The sequence below is a fragment of the Chelonia mydas genome, chromosome 2 (assembly GCF_015237465.2).
Source record: "Chelonia mydas isolate rCheMyd1 chromosome 2, rCheMyd1.pri.v2, whole genome shotgun sequence".
Taxonomy (NCBI): Eukaryota; Metazoa; Chordata; order Testudines; family Cheloniidae; genus Chelonia; species Chelonia mydas.
Window position 1 is genome coordinate 221,283,581 of NC_057850.1, and position 15,861 is coordinate 221,299,441.

General features: G+C 42.0%; 1 protein-coding gene across 1 annotated transcript in view; it reads right to left on the reverse strand.

Moving 5' to 3' along the window:
- ITGA8 (integrin subunit alpha 8) overlaps nt 1-15,861 on the reverse strand; it is a 175,106-nt gene that overhangs the window by 98,340 nt on the left and 60,905 nt on the right. The window contains exons 14-15 of the mRNA XM_037890767.2: nt 3,813-3,858; nt 856-963 (exon numbers count right to left, since the gene is read on the reverse strand). Of these exons, the coding sequence (XP_037746695.2) occupies nt 856-963; nt 3,813-3,858 (154 nt within the window). The remainder of the gene's footprint in view (nt 1-855; nt 964-3,812; nt 3,859-15,861) is intronic.

Consider the following 15,861-nt stretch of genomic DNA (forward strand, 5'->3'; position numbering starts at 1 on the left):
TTCTATAGCTCAATGTTTATAACAAAAGTGTGCTGTGTTTCTTTGTGTTTGGGGTATTATTCACCTTATGATGAATAAATGAAGAACATGATACATGTGAACAACGAAGGAACAATACATCTCCCACATTGATGGCGAATGTTTCTAAAATGCTAACATGGAATAATGCCAGTCTTTAAGTATTCACTGTTTGGGTTGAATAAATAAGCCTTTTTTGAGAGCTTCCTCTCTTCCTTCTGTTTCATTTCCTTTTACTACACTCCGCTACCTTGAAAGACTGCGTGAAAGCAAGACTCCAACTGGCCAAGAAGAGCTGGATACAACTTCCTATGGAACTGGTTATAGGAGTGCAAAACAAGGCATTCTGTCCCTTCCTTAAATGGATGAACATTCTCCTTCCTCATACAAAATATGGGGTGAAACAAAATGGCAGCACATCAAGTCAATAGAGTACCGGCGATGTAGCATCAATATAATAACTTATACATCCTCAGTGAACAACTGCATCCTTACCAAACAGGGAAATGGGTTCACTTTTGTAATTGGATATTTTCCATCCAATCTGGTCTGTTCCACCCACTCAGACACCACATTTGAATTTAGGGCATGATCCTATGAGATGCTGCGCATCCTCAACTACCATGGGATATGATGATGCTCAGCACCTCTCAGGATTGGGCTTCTGGCTACTACATTTCAAATGTTTATGAAGCAAGGGAAAATAATTTGATTCTACTCTATGCCGGTTGGGTTCTAATACCGCACTCATTACTGCAGCATTTGAGCACCTGCACAAACAGTAGAAAGATGTCTGGAGCAAGAAGAGAAAGATTTCTTGTCTTATCGCTGACTTACCAGGCAACCATAATCATAGAGTCAGGAAGCTGACAAGTTTTATTGTCAGGATTTACAATCATTGGGTGCAGCATGAGCTGAGCATCCACTGTCACAACAGGTCTTGCTCTAAATGTGGGGGAGAGAAACAAAGGTCAACACATGCAGCAGGAATAAGTGGCTATTCAAATTAAGAGAGGTCTAAGACTGCAGACGGAACATTTAACCTTTTAATAATACAATTATCTTAAAGACAGCTGTAAATAGAATAATAGAATATCAGGGTTGGAAGGGACCTCAGGAGGTCATCTATTCCAACCCCCTACTCAAAGCAGGACCAATCCCCAACTAAATCATCCCAGCCAGGGCTTTGTCAAGCCTGACCTTAAAAACTTCAAAGGAAGGAGATTCCACCACCTCCCTAGCTAAAGCATTCCAGTGCTTCACCACTCTCCTAGTGAAAAAGTTTTTCCTAATAGCCAACCTAAACCTCCCCCACTGCAACTTGAGACCATTACTCCTTCTTCTGTCATCTGCTACCACTGAGAATAGTCTAGATCCATCCTCTTTGGAACCCCCTTTCAGGTAGTTGAAAGCAGCTATCAAATCCCCCCTCATTCTTCTCTTCCGCAGACTAAACAATCCCAGTTCCCTCAGCCTCTCCTCATAAGTCGTGTGTTCCAGTCCCCTAATCATTTCTGTTCTCCGCTGGACATTTTCCAATTTTTTTTTATTATAAATAGGGTCCCTCAGGTGGATGGGAGTTTTGTTGTTGCTATTCACTTTCCTGAAGAAATTGAAGATTCTGTTTGGCAGAAAGTGTAACCTCTCTTTTTCCACAGATTTGGTCATTTTGATAATTCTTCACAAAAATTACAAGCTACCAGGACAAATCACTAAAACAGGAACTTGAATTTACAGTAGACATAGACACAGATGCATGATTGTGCAAAAGCCAGATATGTACAACAAGTTCCGTTAAGCACGCACTGTCCCCCCGCCAGCAATGTCAAAATGCTCACACAGGGTCAAATTCTGCCCTGAAGGCTCTGAAACCTGGACTAGGCTCCACATTTGTGCAGCTGACAGCAGCCTTTTAGTAGTTGTTTTACAACCTGTCATCTTTCTGCCATGATTCAAAAAAGGGGCATCTTCAGATTTGCTGTCTTCTGTAATTGTGTTTGATTCTCTCTGAAAAGGGGATGTGATTTGGCTTAAACAGAAGTTCTTAGGAAATATTTTAAATCAGCCATAGGCTGCAACCTAACTGACAGAATAATGTTAAGAGAAGAAGCAGCTGAAGGTGGATATATATGGCTGCTGTGTGCACCTGTGAGTAACGGCTGGTTATTAATTAGCTACCCAGTAATTTAGAGTAGTTTATAACAGGGTTGGAAATAGAGAAAGTTCTAAATTACATGTTCACAGGGTATGATTTTATTGTACATTAACTTACAGGAGTCTGATAAAAAATAAATCACTACCCTTAAAGTTTTAATCTACAATTCATGTTGTAGTGTTAATTTTTCATTGTAACATCAGTTGGGGCCTCAAAAATGAAAGGATTTCTTGCATTTTTGTACAGCAGGGAAAACAATTTCTCAAACAAGCTTCAGTTTGTATTATTAAATGCACATAGCCATGTTTGTCCAACAATACCCATTTCACATTAAAACACAAAAGTCAGGAAATGAAAAAAAGATGAGGTGCTCATAATATTAACATGCCAAATGGCACAAACCCCCTTTTGGGTTGCAAAATGAAAGTAGATCTATACATATCAATTCTGATTCTCCATTACCCTGCATCTTGTGCAGTCATTTATGCCACTGCAAAGTGGTTGCAAAACAATACTGGATCAGCATGGTAGTACTTTATACACTGACTCCATGAGGTTCAGGGAAATGGACCATCAGTCCACTGTACATATTGCTGTAATGTGCAAATTGAGCTAATGCTACCAATGTGAGTTTTTGTTACCCTTTCATTTCTTTACTTTTGCGTGTCCATACATTTGTAACCTTAGGGTAAGATCATGCCCTGTCATTGCAGGTGTGTAGGGTTGGGAAAAACAGAAGGCTACAAGGAGCCAAGCAGTTTGGCAGCACTGTTGCAGTATTTATGCTCAGGACGGCTCAGTTTTGGATGGGCACAGGTTTCTGTACAGCTCGATTAACAGAACAGCAGCAGATTTTGTCTTAAGTTTCTGAGAGCTGTAATTTATGTATTTTGAATAAAACCTTTGGATCTGCAGAAAACTATAGTATGCAGCAAAAACATTGGAGACTAAAATTATGGGCTCTGTAATTCATTAGCCACTGTGACTTTACTCCTGACTTTGTATTTTAGGCACGTTTAATAAAGAGGGAGCTATTTTGTTATATGCTTCATTAAAATAATACATTCTCCCTCATAGAAATGGTCTTGACAGCAGTCTGAAAGTAGAAGTCCTTTTGCTTGTCAGGTAGTTCACACCCTAGTGTCACTAAGCGGACAAGGCTACATGAAAATCTAAAATTATTAGTAGGTGCTATTAGGCCACGGTAGGAAGTAACTCTTCAGTCACATCGCTTTTTTAATTCTCCCTCGTTAAGGACTATTTACCTGCAACAATAAAGCTTTCATTTTCAATTATTTGGGACTCAGCTCATTTCGAAAAAGTGTGGTTACAATTTTTAAATGAGAAAAGTGTCATTTTTCTTGCCTTGCCTAACTTAAAGTTGGTAGGAGGATTTGATCAAAACACTGGTTTGTAGATAGACTGAGATAGGCACTTTCAACCAAAATGGAGAATTTTTCTAAGAATGATGAGCATATGAGAAGAGGGACTTATAGCACTATAGCATTTGCTGCTAAGAATACACTATAATCTATCATTTATTTACATACAGTATAAGTAACAAAAATGTGAAATAAGATTGCTCACAGATCTCCTGCTTGAGCTGTAAAACAAAACTTCCATAAAATTTATCACATACCTGTAAACAGCTACTTTTCCAGCTCCAAATGCACCTACTATTAAATCTGGAAAAAACAAAATAATTTTATAAGAACAACTTACTACCCTCCAGCACAATTTTGGAGCCTAATTTATTTATATTCAAAACACAGTAACATAAAACAAATGAGCTAACTCATACTTTCCGGGTCATTCTACAAGAACATAGTGAGGAAAAATATTTCACATTTTTGCCATGGTAGCATATTAGTTCACTCTCAGCCTACATAACACAGAATCATCCATGCCACAATCTCTTTCTAGCTTGTCTTGGAAGGGAAACAACTATTTCTTTAAAAATCCAAATGTTTTACTCCAAACCATTACCTGTCTGTCACACAAATGAGTGGCAAACAGGTGCAACTTTTTGGGTGGACAATCTCATACCAGTTTAAATTAATGTAGTTTAAATCATTTTTTCCTGATGACCTCTGATCCCATCCTGATTTATTAGATGAATTGTATTTTTGTTAATTTAGGTATTACCATACTTTAATATCTATCTAGAGAGAGAGTAAATTTTATAGTTTAAATTATAACCATATATTTGTTTAATTTGCATGGGAGATCTGTGCCTTTAAGAGACCCAGCAGTGGCACACGCTAGAAAATTATTTTAATGTAATTTAAATTTGTTAAATTAATTTAGTTAACCCAGTGCACACATAGTGTGTAAACCAACCTACAGATTCTCTGTTGAGTAACATACCCCTGACAGGCACTATTGGGCTGATTCTCCTTAAACTGGATTTACAATGCTGGAACTCCAGTGGCTTCACTGGAGAGCACACTTCAATGGAGGGGGCATCCCAGTGAGAATGTGTGAGCGGTTTCTCCCCTTGCGGCACTTAGGAGCCCCCTTTGTGATAATGGCTCTCTCAGACAACTCTCAATGGACTCGAAGCCTGGGCAAGTAGAACCTGAAGAGAAGTTTACCTCCTTGGTTAAGATGTTGTGAGGTGAGGTGTCACAAGACAACAGCTCATGTGACAAAAACTCTCCTAAGATTTTCCACTCAGCTGGGTTCCCTGAGTCTCACAATAATCCAAATGGATTTAATAAGATATTTCTCAAGAAGATATGTGGGAAAAGAAACATCATGCTATGTCACAAACAGATAGAAAAAAGACAAGTAAAATAGGGGTTCCATTAAACCTATCATGTATCCTTGCAGGCTTTAAAGCTGTGGTTTAAGTTACAGCAGCTGATTTCAGAATCTGAGCTTCCATATAAGAAAGATGCCTCAAGCCTTCATGGCTGCAAAGAAAAGCTTGAAGTGGTGACAGATGTCTGCCTGAATCTGCTGAGTCTGAGGACTGGTCTACACCAAAAACTTACATCGGCATGGCTGTCTTCTAGGGATGTGAAAAATCCACAAACCTGAGAGACGTAGCTATACTGACCTAACCCTGTTTTAGACAGTGCTAGGTCAATGGAAGAATTCTTTTGTGAACCTAGCTACCACCTCTCGAAGAGATGGACTACATATGCCAATGTGATAGTTAGTGTCAACGCTGATGCGCTACAATGGTTCAGCTGCAGCACAGCAGCTGTAGCAGTTTAAGTGTAGGCATACTCTGAAACAATGCCTCTGAGAGGAGTAAATTGCTCCACTCATCATAATGGAGTGTTAACTCTAAGACCCACTGTTCTGGAGATCCGCACCAACACCACCTCAACATAGGAATCTATGTGTGGAGGGCCTCTGTACCTCAATCTCTTCAAGGCTTTGCTAGGGTGAAGTTGAAAGGGGACCACACATGTCAAATCCTCTGCACAGGTGAGTAGGGGCTACACTCCCCTACAGCCTACTGGAAGACAGGGAATGGTGGTCTAGAGAAGGATGAGGCCCATTCTTGCCAAAAATGAGTGGTGGTAGACCCCCCAGAAACCCAGCAGACTGCTAGTGTGAAGGCTCCAGCATCTACCAACTCAACCAGGGCAAGAGGTGTAGCAAAGGAGTGGGGCCATGCTATGGGGGCAAGGCAAAGAGGCCCCCCATTTGAAGCTGTATCTATGGCTCTGGATTGTGCTGATTTGGGAGCTGGAATTCATTCACTGAGCAGCCACTCACACCCTACATTAAGCTGAGCTCAGCTGCAGGGGAAAATCTACCCCAACATGACCTCCCAAAGAACTTGAAAGAGCATGAGTATTAATTGGGAACAGAGGAATTAGAGTGAATAAGCAAACATTAAAAGATCTGATTGTGTTAATGGTGATGTATAAAATCTAAAATAAGGATAATAAAGATGATGTCACTGTACATTCACACAGAATAATTTACTGAAAGGTCCATCCAGAATTCAACTACAACTGTGGTCAGTTTATTATAATTCATTAGTCTCATTGTACTCTGTTTCACTGTTATTTAGGGCCCAATCCAACTCCTACAGCACTAAATGGAAAGAGCTTTTTTGACACTGATGGGAGTTAGGCCAAACCCTTCATTAGCTAAGTAATAGTTCTGAACATGCATAATGTCAGAGTCATTTATGAGCAGTAGTTTGTAAGTTTATTGTGTGTTGTGTAAAGGAAAAGCCATTAATCATTTCTGTGAAACATACGTGCAAGACGTCCAAATTATCTGAAGTTTGGCAACTTTCTTCTCCTAAAAATAGATGGAAGTTGTCTTCATTACTTGCTTTTTTATTGCTACATATGAAATGTCACTGATGCAAAGGTTATTAGCTGAAAAACAAATGTTTGACAAGGCAATTGGAATTTCCACAGCAAAAAAGTAATCTTAACTAACTGTCAGGATCTCTTCCAAATGAAGCCTGAAGAAAAACACTTGCAAGCTGGAACATAAGACTGCATCTATTTCATTAGTTAGGGTTTGTTTTCTTTTTTCACAAAGGCAAGTCGCTATGACCCTAATTTAAAACGAACAATCATCTATGAATCACTAATAAGAAATAGCTATTAGAGTGTTTCCACTTTAATTCCAACTTCCAAAACTGAAATCCACTGCAAACCCCTGAGTAATGCCCACAGATGAGAATGGGAGTTAGACATAGGTCTGACGAGAAGAAATGATCATTGACAAATATCTGTTCCCATTCTGTAAGGTGCTGCATTCCTCTCACAAAGTACTGAATGGCCTCAGTTCCCAGGAACTGCTCCCGTTTAAATTAGTTGGAGCAGAGGCATGCCCATTGGGAGCAAAGGATGCTTAACACTGGGCTCCACCTGAGAAACGTACATCTATTTACAAATGCAACATGGGGTCTCCCTCCCATAGATACAGAGCAGGTGGTTTATGAGGGGAGTATTCTCCCAAGGTATCTAAATGTAACCCGCAAGGTTACATTAAAATCCTCCCCAGCTTTATCAATATTTGCGGAATACCCATAATAGTTGGATTAAGAAGGGAATTCAGCAAATTGCCTGTTCAAAACTTACCATTTCCCCCTCCTTTTGGGCCCAAAATGTCCTATCTGCCTTTTCCCTTGGCAGAAAATGGCCCTGCCAGGCTGAGTGATCCATAGGACTGAAATGCCCTAGAACCCCATTGTGCCATAACTCAGGAAACAAGAAATTTCAAGGGATGTTTCCACTGAGAACTGTTGTGATAATTGGGCTTACAAATTTACCCTAATTGTAAGCTCAGCTGTAGAAAATGAGTGTAAATTCATGAATTGTCACAATGACCTGTTGTTTACGATGTAAGGAGGAGACAGAAAGGCTGAACTAATTTAAACAGAAAGGGTTTTACTGATACCACTCAAGGACTATGTTAAGTTTATGACTGGTAAACAAGAGAAGCAGAGAACAGAAGTTAGGTGTGTCGGAAGTTAGGCCTATTGGTGGACAAAATAATGAGAGGATGGCCTATTCCACCCAACACTCCCTTTCTAGGTTCTTAGAAAGAAAAGACTTTGGGAGGAAATTAGCAGAAGCAGCAGCTGTCTGCAGTGAGCTTTATCATCATAGCTGCAACCCCCATTATCTCTTGGGATCCCAGACCACCTTTGTCCTAATACTGAGACATGTCCTGACCAGACCGGACCAGAGAGAGGGCTTCAGATGGCACTGACACCTCCAATGGCTTAAGATAAATCTCAGCCACCACCTCGGATGCGAGACTTCATCAGCCCTCTCCTCTGCCATGTATGTCCTTTTCTTCTCCAACCTTTTATATTTTCTTTTCTGTCTCTCTCCTTTTGCCTTCTGTTTCATAAGAGTCTGTCTTAGATGTCCAAGACTGCATATTTTGCAATGCTGTTGTGAGCCTGTGACCAGAAAGAGGCAACTAAAAGCAATGCCCTAACCAGCCCGATGCTGGTACAAGTTTGCCAGGTCTCAGAGTGGCTGATAAGACCATGTGTTTCTCCAGCAGTGAAGTTGCAAGTGAAAGTCAACACCAGAGACAGAAGCTCCATTTTCTACCTTTCTTTCCCTTTTTTGTGTGTGTTTTGTCTTCTAAGTAACAGGATCAGACTTTAACAACACCTACAATGACAGTTCCAGGCCATCTCAACTAACTTCTGCTTTTGTCCCCAAAAGGATAGCTATTACCATCTTTGATGCTATCTAAAAGATTGTCAGACAAGGGTTTTTTTCCTTTCAGAAACTCTTTCCAGCTAAAGGGAAAGGGAACAAGGGATGTTGTTAAAATGAAAGCCCTATTCAATACTTTACATTTCAAATGCTTTAATTGTTTTTCCTTCTTTCTGTATCTTCAATAAAAAGTTAAAAGGACTTTTAATGATGTGTTTGCCATGGTACTAAGCACTCTGAGGTCTCTGTATAGAAAAATCCCAAACCTTGTTTAAAATTGTTTAATGTTGGACTGTGACTGGGTTATGACCCAGTGACCTTTGACTCCTGGAGTCTATATATTGCATCTAAATTAACACAACAGAACCCTTCAGTTTAGATGAATGAAACCCAAACTGGAGGGATTCACAGAGCTTAGTCCTGAGACAAACTCTCCCTACATGAAATTAGGTAAAGATGCAGATGAATAATTCAAAGAGTACTGAGGAAATTAAACCACTCTAGTTATTTCCATGACTGATTTTCATTTTGCTGCAAATAAAGGGCTTAATTCTGCAAGACCTTACATGGTAAAGAGAAGGGAAAGTCCATCCGCTGACCTATAGGACATGATGATCAACAGATACATAAGTAGCAACCACCCGTGGCAGAGAAAGGCACATTAGGCTCGGGAAGGTGAGCTGACACCTCCACCAGCATCCCTTTCCCCATCGATATGCCAGATCTGAAAGGATGTATGCTGAGGATGGAAATCTGGCATGGCTTGTGCAGTGGCGCTGGCTATGTCTACACTGGAGCTGGAAGGTGTAATTTCCAACTGAGCTAGCATGCTAAAAATAGACATGGAGCTGCAGCGGGAGGGTTAAGATATCCCAAGGGCACACCTAGAATCTCAGATGGGATTGTACTTGGGACAGCTAGCCTGTCACACTCCTGGTGCCACCATGGCTACACTTCTAGTTTTAGTGGTATCACAGGTTTGCTGGCCCCTTTAAGGAGAGCGTGGGCCCCCTGGAAAGTTACTAGCTAATTTAAGGGGAATGAGCCTATCTAAGCAGGTAATTAATTGAATAATGAGCACCACAGTCTGATAAAAGGCCATCAGGGCTCAGGCGCAGGGAGGTGCTCACAGAGAGGGAAGCTCCCTGAGACCACAGGCCGCAACGAGGAAGGCTGTGCAACCCTGAGCCAAAGGGAGAGATTATAGGCCAGAAAGGCCAGAACTGAGAATCACACAGCCCAAAGAGAAGGGCTGTGCAATTCTGTGAGTCTGAGAGACTTTATTTTAAGTTTATTTGCATTTAATAAAGTAGAACCCAGCAGGGGAATTTTGTCTTACACCCTTTGGACTGGAGGAGTCCTTAAGGGGCCCTGAAAGAGGGGAAAATGAGGCAAGGAGTGCCTGCAGCTCCACACTGCAGGCACTCCCTGCGACAATCAGAGCTAGGTATGTCTCCTGGAGCTGGAAATTACACCTCCAGCTCCAGTATAGAAATATCAGCTGAGTGAGCCTTCATCCATGCTATGGAAATAAGCATAGCAGTAAAGTTCTGGAAAAAGCAGACAACCAGGCTGCTGTTCTCCATCTCCAGCCTCGCTGAGTGATGTTTAGATTGGTTCAAGCTAAGCAGGCAGTCACCCTCTAGTAATATCTCCTTCCTCCCCATGCAAGATCCAGCCCAAAGCAACTTTGAAAAGGGACTTTGCCATACAACACAACCAAGCAGCAAGTAACGTGCTTAGAGAATCCCCTTTTCCTTGAGTCTATCCAGAAACCCTAAGTTATGGCCTGGAGTCTCATCTCTTGCCTTGGGGGTTAGTAGCCAAAAATTAGCAATTGCCAGTTCTGAAAAATTGTACAGAATGGCCTACACTCTACTCATGAGACACTCAGGAGTGAGCTAACCAAAGGTTAAGCCATCTCTCATCATGGTACTATATATCAGGATACAGAGAATACAAATGTTTACTTTTAGGCTCTACCAGTTCCTAACCCTTTCTGAATATTTTACCAACAGTTTAAGAAATATATCTGTATATTCTATTAGTAAAAGAATCTGCCTTTTAATGACACAATATGCATTGCAATTGGGAAGTCTTTGGGACCCCCTGAGAGTAAAGGTCTGGTATAAATGGAAATGTTATTAAAATGGAAAAAAAATTGTATATCTGAAGTATGTAGTGTATAAAATTGTATATCATTATGCCTTGTGGATATTTATCTTTGCTGTTTCACTCAATTGATCGCATCCCTTTAAGGAGCCCAAGGAGCCTGAGGTTTGTAAGGTAGATTTATTTCCCTCTTTTGGGGTTCCATGACCTAAATTTCCATCAGCCAGTTCCCTTCAGTCCCAAAAGTCCAAAGTAAAAGGTCCCTTAAAAAGCTTACTACTACAGTAATGACCATAAGAAAGGTCAGAGGATGATCTGTTCCAGGCAACCACCGGTGAAAAACTCAGCCTATAGCCAGAAATAACCTTTGTCTGCAAAAACAGCACTTTCTTCTGACCCAGTCACTCACAAGGTCCTGAATAGTTCTTTCAGGGGGAACTTCCTTTCTCCTCTCAGCTCTTCTGACAGCAAGCCCCTTAATATCAGCAACTGCGTCTGGCTGGTCTAATTCCACTCTCCCCTAGGGTCTGAATTAACCCCCTTCCCTAACTTCCTGAGGCACCGTTTCTATTCATTCAACCCTATAACTATCCACTTCTTGAGTATTTTTAATGTTTACCACTTAAATGAGTCCTGTTATTGACTGGGATAAATATATTTCCCCTGAGCACCACTGAACGCATGATATTGTGATGTTCATTAAATCTCCCAGAGCATTTTGGAAAAAAGTATATCTGTAAATTCAAATATATACCACCATTTGATTCGCTATAAAATGAGGATGTTCAGGAAATTGTTGCATTTTCAAGTGATTAAAATCAATCACCAATATGATACAAGCCAATTATCTGCTTTAGTTTGCTCCATTTGATTGCAGAATCCCTCCCCCATTCTCACTCACACATTGTACAGTTATCATCAGAGCTGATGCAAGGTTTCATTTTTTGTCTTCTGTAACTCTCCTGACTTCAGAATATAATCATTACTAGACTACAATGCTGTGATATTATTGGCACACTGCCTGTTATGTTCAACAAATTTTATATCATGAAAAATCCCAGCTTTTAAGAAAGAAACTTGAGGCTTTTCTTCCTGCTGTTCAAGTTAATGCATTTAGCAGATGGCACTGTTAAAGACTCAATCTTTAATAAGATTAGACTGGATTATTGAATTTTAGAGACAATTTTGCCTGATTATCACAGCCTTGTGATAACATTTCGTTAAATGTTTCTAGAGACATCGTTTATACTATATATAAATCAATCTTTAACGTAATAACTGCACCCAGAATAAGGAAAGCTGACCCAACCAGAGCTTAGCTAGAAGGAATAATCAGGCCCAACAGAACTATACCAGTATAAAACTGGGGTAAATCTTAGTAGAAAAGGCCCCTGACTTCAAAAGGACAACCTAGATTAATGAGGATTACTTATACACGTGTTCAAATAGTGTAATTTATCCAAGCAATAAACACACACAGATGCTCTGCATCAATCTACTTTGTTAAAAAATTGTTTAAATAGTTCTGGATGACAAATAAATTCGAAGACGCCACAATCTGCTTGAGGAAATGCCACTGGCAGAAAATAGGCTGAATCAGTTATTCGTGATAAACCATTTGCTCAGCTATAATCAGCCAGCAAGTGACTCAACATATGCCATGGTGTGAAGACAGAAACCATACAGATTGAAAATGCATGAGTTCTACAAAGCTACATCTACACGACACACCACTTTCAGAGGCATGTAGTGTAGTACCTGCATGCTCCCTCTAGCAGGGGTATAAATAGCAGTGTAGACAGTGAGGCACAGTTTAGGAGATGAGAGTTCAGACATACCTGAAGGGTTCGGGTATTTATGTAAGTACCTAGCCTGTCTGCTCTCTACTCGCTCAAGCTGTGCCTCCCAGTCAACACAACTATTTTAAGCAGTGTAGTATCCCCTTGCCTCCTTGCTGCTGGACCCTTTCCCCACTGCAGGGAAAGACTCTCTCAGCAGGGAAAGGCTCCAGCAGCTGGGAGGTTGCAGGGAAAGGTTTTGCCAGCTCCCTTCTGCTGGAGTTCTTCCCCACCACAGGGAAAGGCCTTCGGCACAGCAGGGGCAGCGAGGAAAGGCTCCACCAGCTACCAGCCTCAGGGAAAGACTCTGGCAGTGTGGGAGTGGGGAGGTTGCAGGGGGGGAGGGGGGCAGAGAGTGAGGAAAGACTCTGGTAGGTCCCAGTTGCTGGAGCCTTTCCCTCCTGCAGGCAAAAGTTCTGGCAGGGAGGAGGCAGCTGGGAAAGGCTGAGCCATTTCCAGCTGCCTCCCCCCTACCAGAGTCTTTCCTCACCACAGTGAAAGGCTCTGGCAGCAGGGAGCTGCTGAAGCTTTCCCCCACTATCTGCCCCCACCACAACCTTTCACTGCCACCTGTAGCTATGCACCACAGTGTGGACACAGCCTGCTTTTCACTGTGACATGTAGCGACACGTACGCTGAACACCACCGAAAGCTGTGTGCAGTGTAGAGCTAGCCTTGTAGATGAACCAGCTGGATGTACAACACCATTACCTAGACAACCACTGATCCTGAGCACTCAACAGGGATCAACTTTGAACAGTTGACCAGAAGCAAAGGAAAACATTTATTTTCCATTAAACACATTTATGGATTTCTCTTGCATCTGTCAAAACTGAATTACTCTGTTTAAGAAAAAGAAATGAAATAAACCACAGTTCAGAAAGCAGATCTAAGGTGCGATTCTCACCCCTGCTCCATTGCTCCAGCTCCTTTACAGCACAGAAAAGGTTTGGAGTGGAGTAAAGAGTAACAGGATGGCTTGCCCCATTAAGGACTAAAAACCTAGTTATGAAACAGGCACACCTGAGCAGAGATCAGGTGATTCCCCTATAAGAGAAGTAGGAAGCTACAGGAAGGGAGGATGCTTAGGGAGAGCAACCAGAGGAAGCTGTGGCAGAGACTGCAGAAGAGCTCCAGTGAGCAGGAGACCCTTGACTATAGGTTAAGGGTTTGAGCCTAGAAGTCAGAGGGCTGCGGGCCAGGGAGAGCAGACTCCATGGGTTAAGAATGAAAATACTGCAGCCTATTGGGCCTGGGTTAGGGTGACCGGATATCCCGATTTTATAGGGACATTCCTGATTTTGGGGTCTTTTTCTTATATAGGCTCCTATTACCCCCACCTCCTGTCCTGATTTTTCACATTTGCTGTCTGGTCACCCTAGCCTGGGAGCAGCCTGCAAAAGTAGCAAAGACCCCAGGCAGGAAGGCCTGGGAATAGGAAGAGAAACTTTTGTTTGTGTGGACTTTAATTTGGAACTTGGAGTTTTATTTCGAGTTTATTTTATGTCAATATTTTAGACCCTGGAAGAAGGGGCATTATTGGACTAAAAGCCTGTGTGGAGTTTATTTGAGGAGCCCAAAAAGGGAAACTGAGGTGAGCAGTCACTTGCAGGACTGCTTTGAGGCCACAAGTGGGAGCCTGGGAGGAGGCCACTCACATTCACAGGCTCCTAAAGACCCATCCCTAGTCAGGGGATGATTCCCTTGACGCAGGTACTGTGGAAAACATACGTAGAGCTGTCTCCCAAGGATTGTCTCACAAACCCTTGTGTAGGGGGTGTACCACATGTGGGGCTGGGGCCAGGAAGAGTATGTTGGGGCAGGGCCATTGCACAGAACACAGCAGAGATTGTTGGCAGTGCTGGACCCCCAGGACTACTTAAAATTACCCCAGGGGGTCGCTCCAGCCCCAGGACTGACAGCATGCAAATATGGCTTAAAGCTATGTATCTCCCCCTCCCCGTCTGTGAGTTGTGTGCTGCACCTCGTAGGAGCATAGCACAAAAATCTCCCCCACAATTCCTTTAGGATTTTACTCCAGAGTAATTGAGCCATATGTGCACAAACTTTTTTTTTAAAATAGACTTTTTCACATCTTCTAGTCTTCTCCACCATGCATCCCTTACCCTCTTTCCTGAGCTAGACTGGGTTAAGGCCAATAAAACTGTATTGAATGGAAGTCAGTGGAGCTACTACTCCTGATATATACCAGTGTAAATGAGGTTAGAATCTGACTCTATAACTTCACTACCAGAAAACAAGTAGTCGAAAAGAATGGGCAAGAGAGACTACTATAAAGGCAGCAGCCCATCTAATTTCTCCCCATTCCGCTTTTTTTATTTGGAAGCATGGAGGTCAGGCCTCTAGCGCCAAGTCTATTATTTCTCTTTTTTGCTTTCCAGCTTGGCGATCCAGAAGATATACGAACACAAGATGTAAAGATGATAAATAAGTTTGAGAGACAAAGAGAGACAGTATGAAGTTATTGGTTGAACACTTGGCTTCAGCACTGGTTACTGGCAGCTACAGAATGAATTACTCATAAAGGACTCTTTCCTTCCACTTGCTTATCAGGATCTGGACCCCAGTTCCATCAAGACACAGCATTAAGACTTGGAGAATGGAAGAAGAAAAAAAGTGGAGAATAGTTGGTCTACTGGGGAGCACTGAAAGGTCTTCACCAGTTTGTTTTCTTCCAATACTGGATCCCGCCTCATACATCAAATCTCTCAGTCAAACAAGATGCAAGACTCTTTGATTTCTCATCTGGAAAAATGGGAGAGTCTCTCCCTGAATAATCACATGGAGAAGCAGAAATAGCTCGCATCATGATCCATCTCTTTTGACAGTTAAACAATCTCCCCCTTTCACAACATTTCAGCTGAAGGTCCTGGCATAGGTGTGAATAGCATCTGGTGTGCTCAGCCATGAAAGAAAGGGAAATTCAGTTCTACAAATGATAAACTGCCAAATTCATGGGAGCATGCAATAGAATTCATGCTTATTTGCTTCCTCTGAAGAGTTCTGGTTTCACTTCTGAATTCAGCCACAGAGGAGAGGCGGTGTTACTTAGTAGATAGACCACAAAACTTGGACTCAGAAGACCTGGATTCTATTCCTGGCTCTGTCACTGGCCTGCTGGGTGACCTTGGGCAAGTCACTTCCCCCCCGCCTCAGTTTCCTCATCTATAAAATGCAGCTAATGAAACTGACCTCCTTTGTACTATTAAGAACAAAAAGAATCTGTTTGAAGGAGGTGGATCTATTTCAATCTATTTGAAGCATTCTTTCCTTCTATTTTGCTTTCTCTTGCCAGCCTTACAAATTAAGATTTAGGTTCTGCCTAATTCTTGTGCGATGTGCAGCAAAGAGCCCTCCCCAGTTCTGCACTGACCATGCAAGGGCTGGCTAAAATTGCAGTCCTCTCATCAGCGGAGCACAGGTTATTCTGTTGGGGCTGGGAGCAATGGGCAGTACGTGGCTCTGCCCTGTGTCACCTGGGTGGGACGCTGCACCCGTAAAGAGACGTAACAGTTTGAACACTCCCCTCTGTATCAGAGAGCTCTATGAGGTGTTT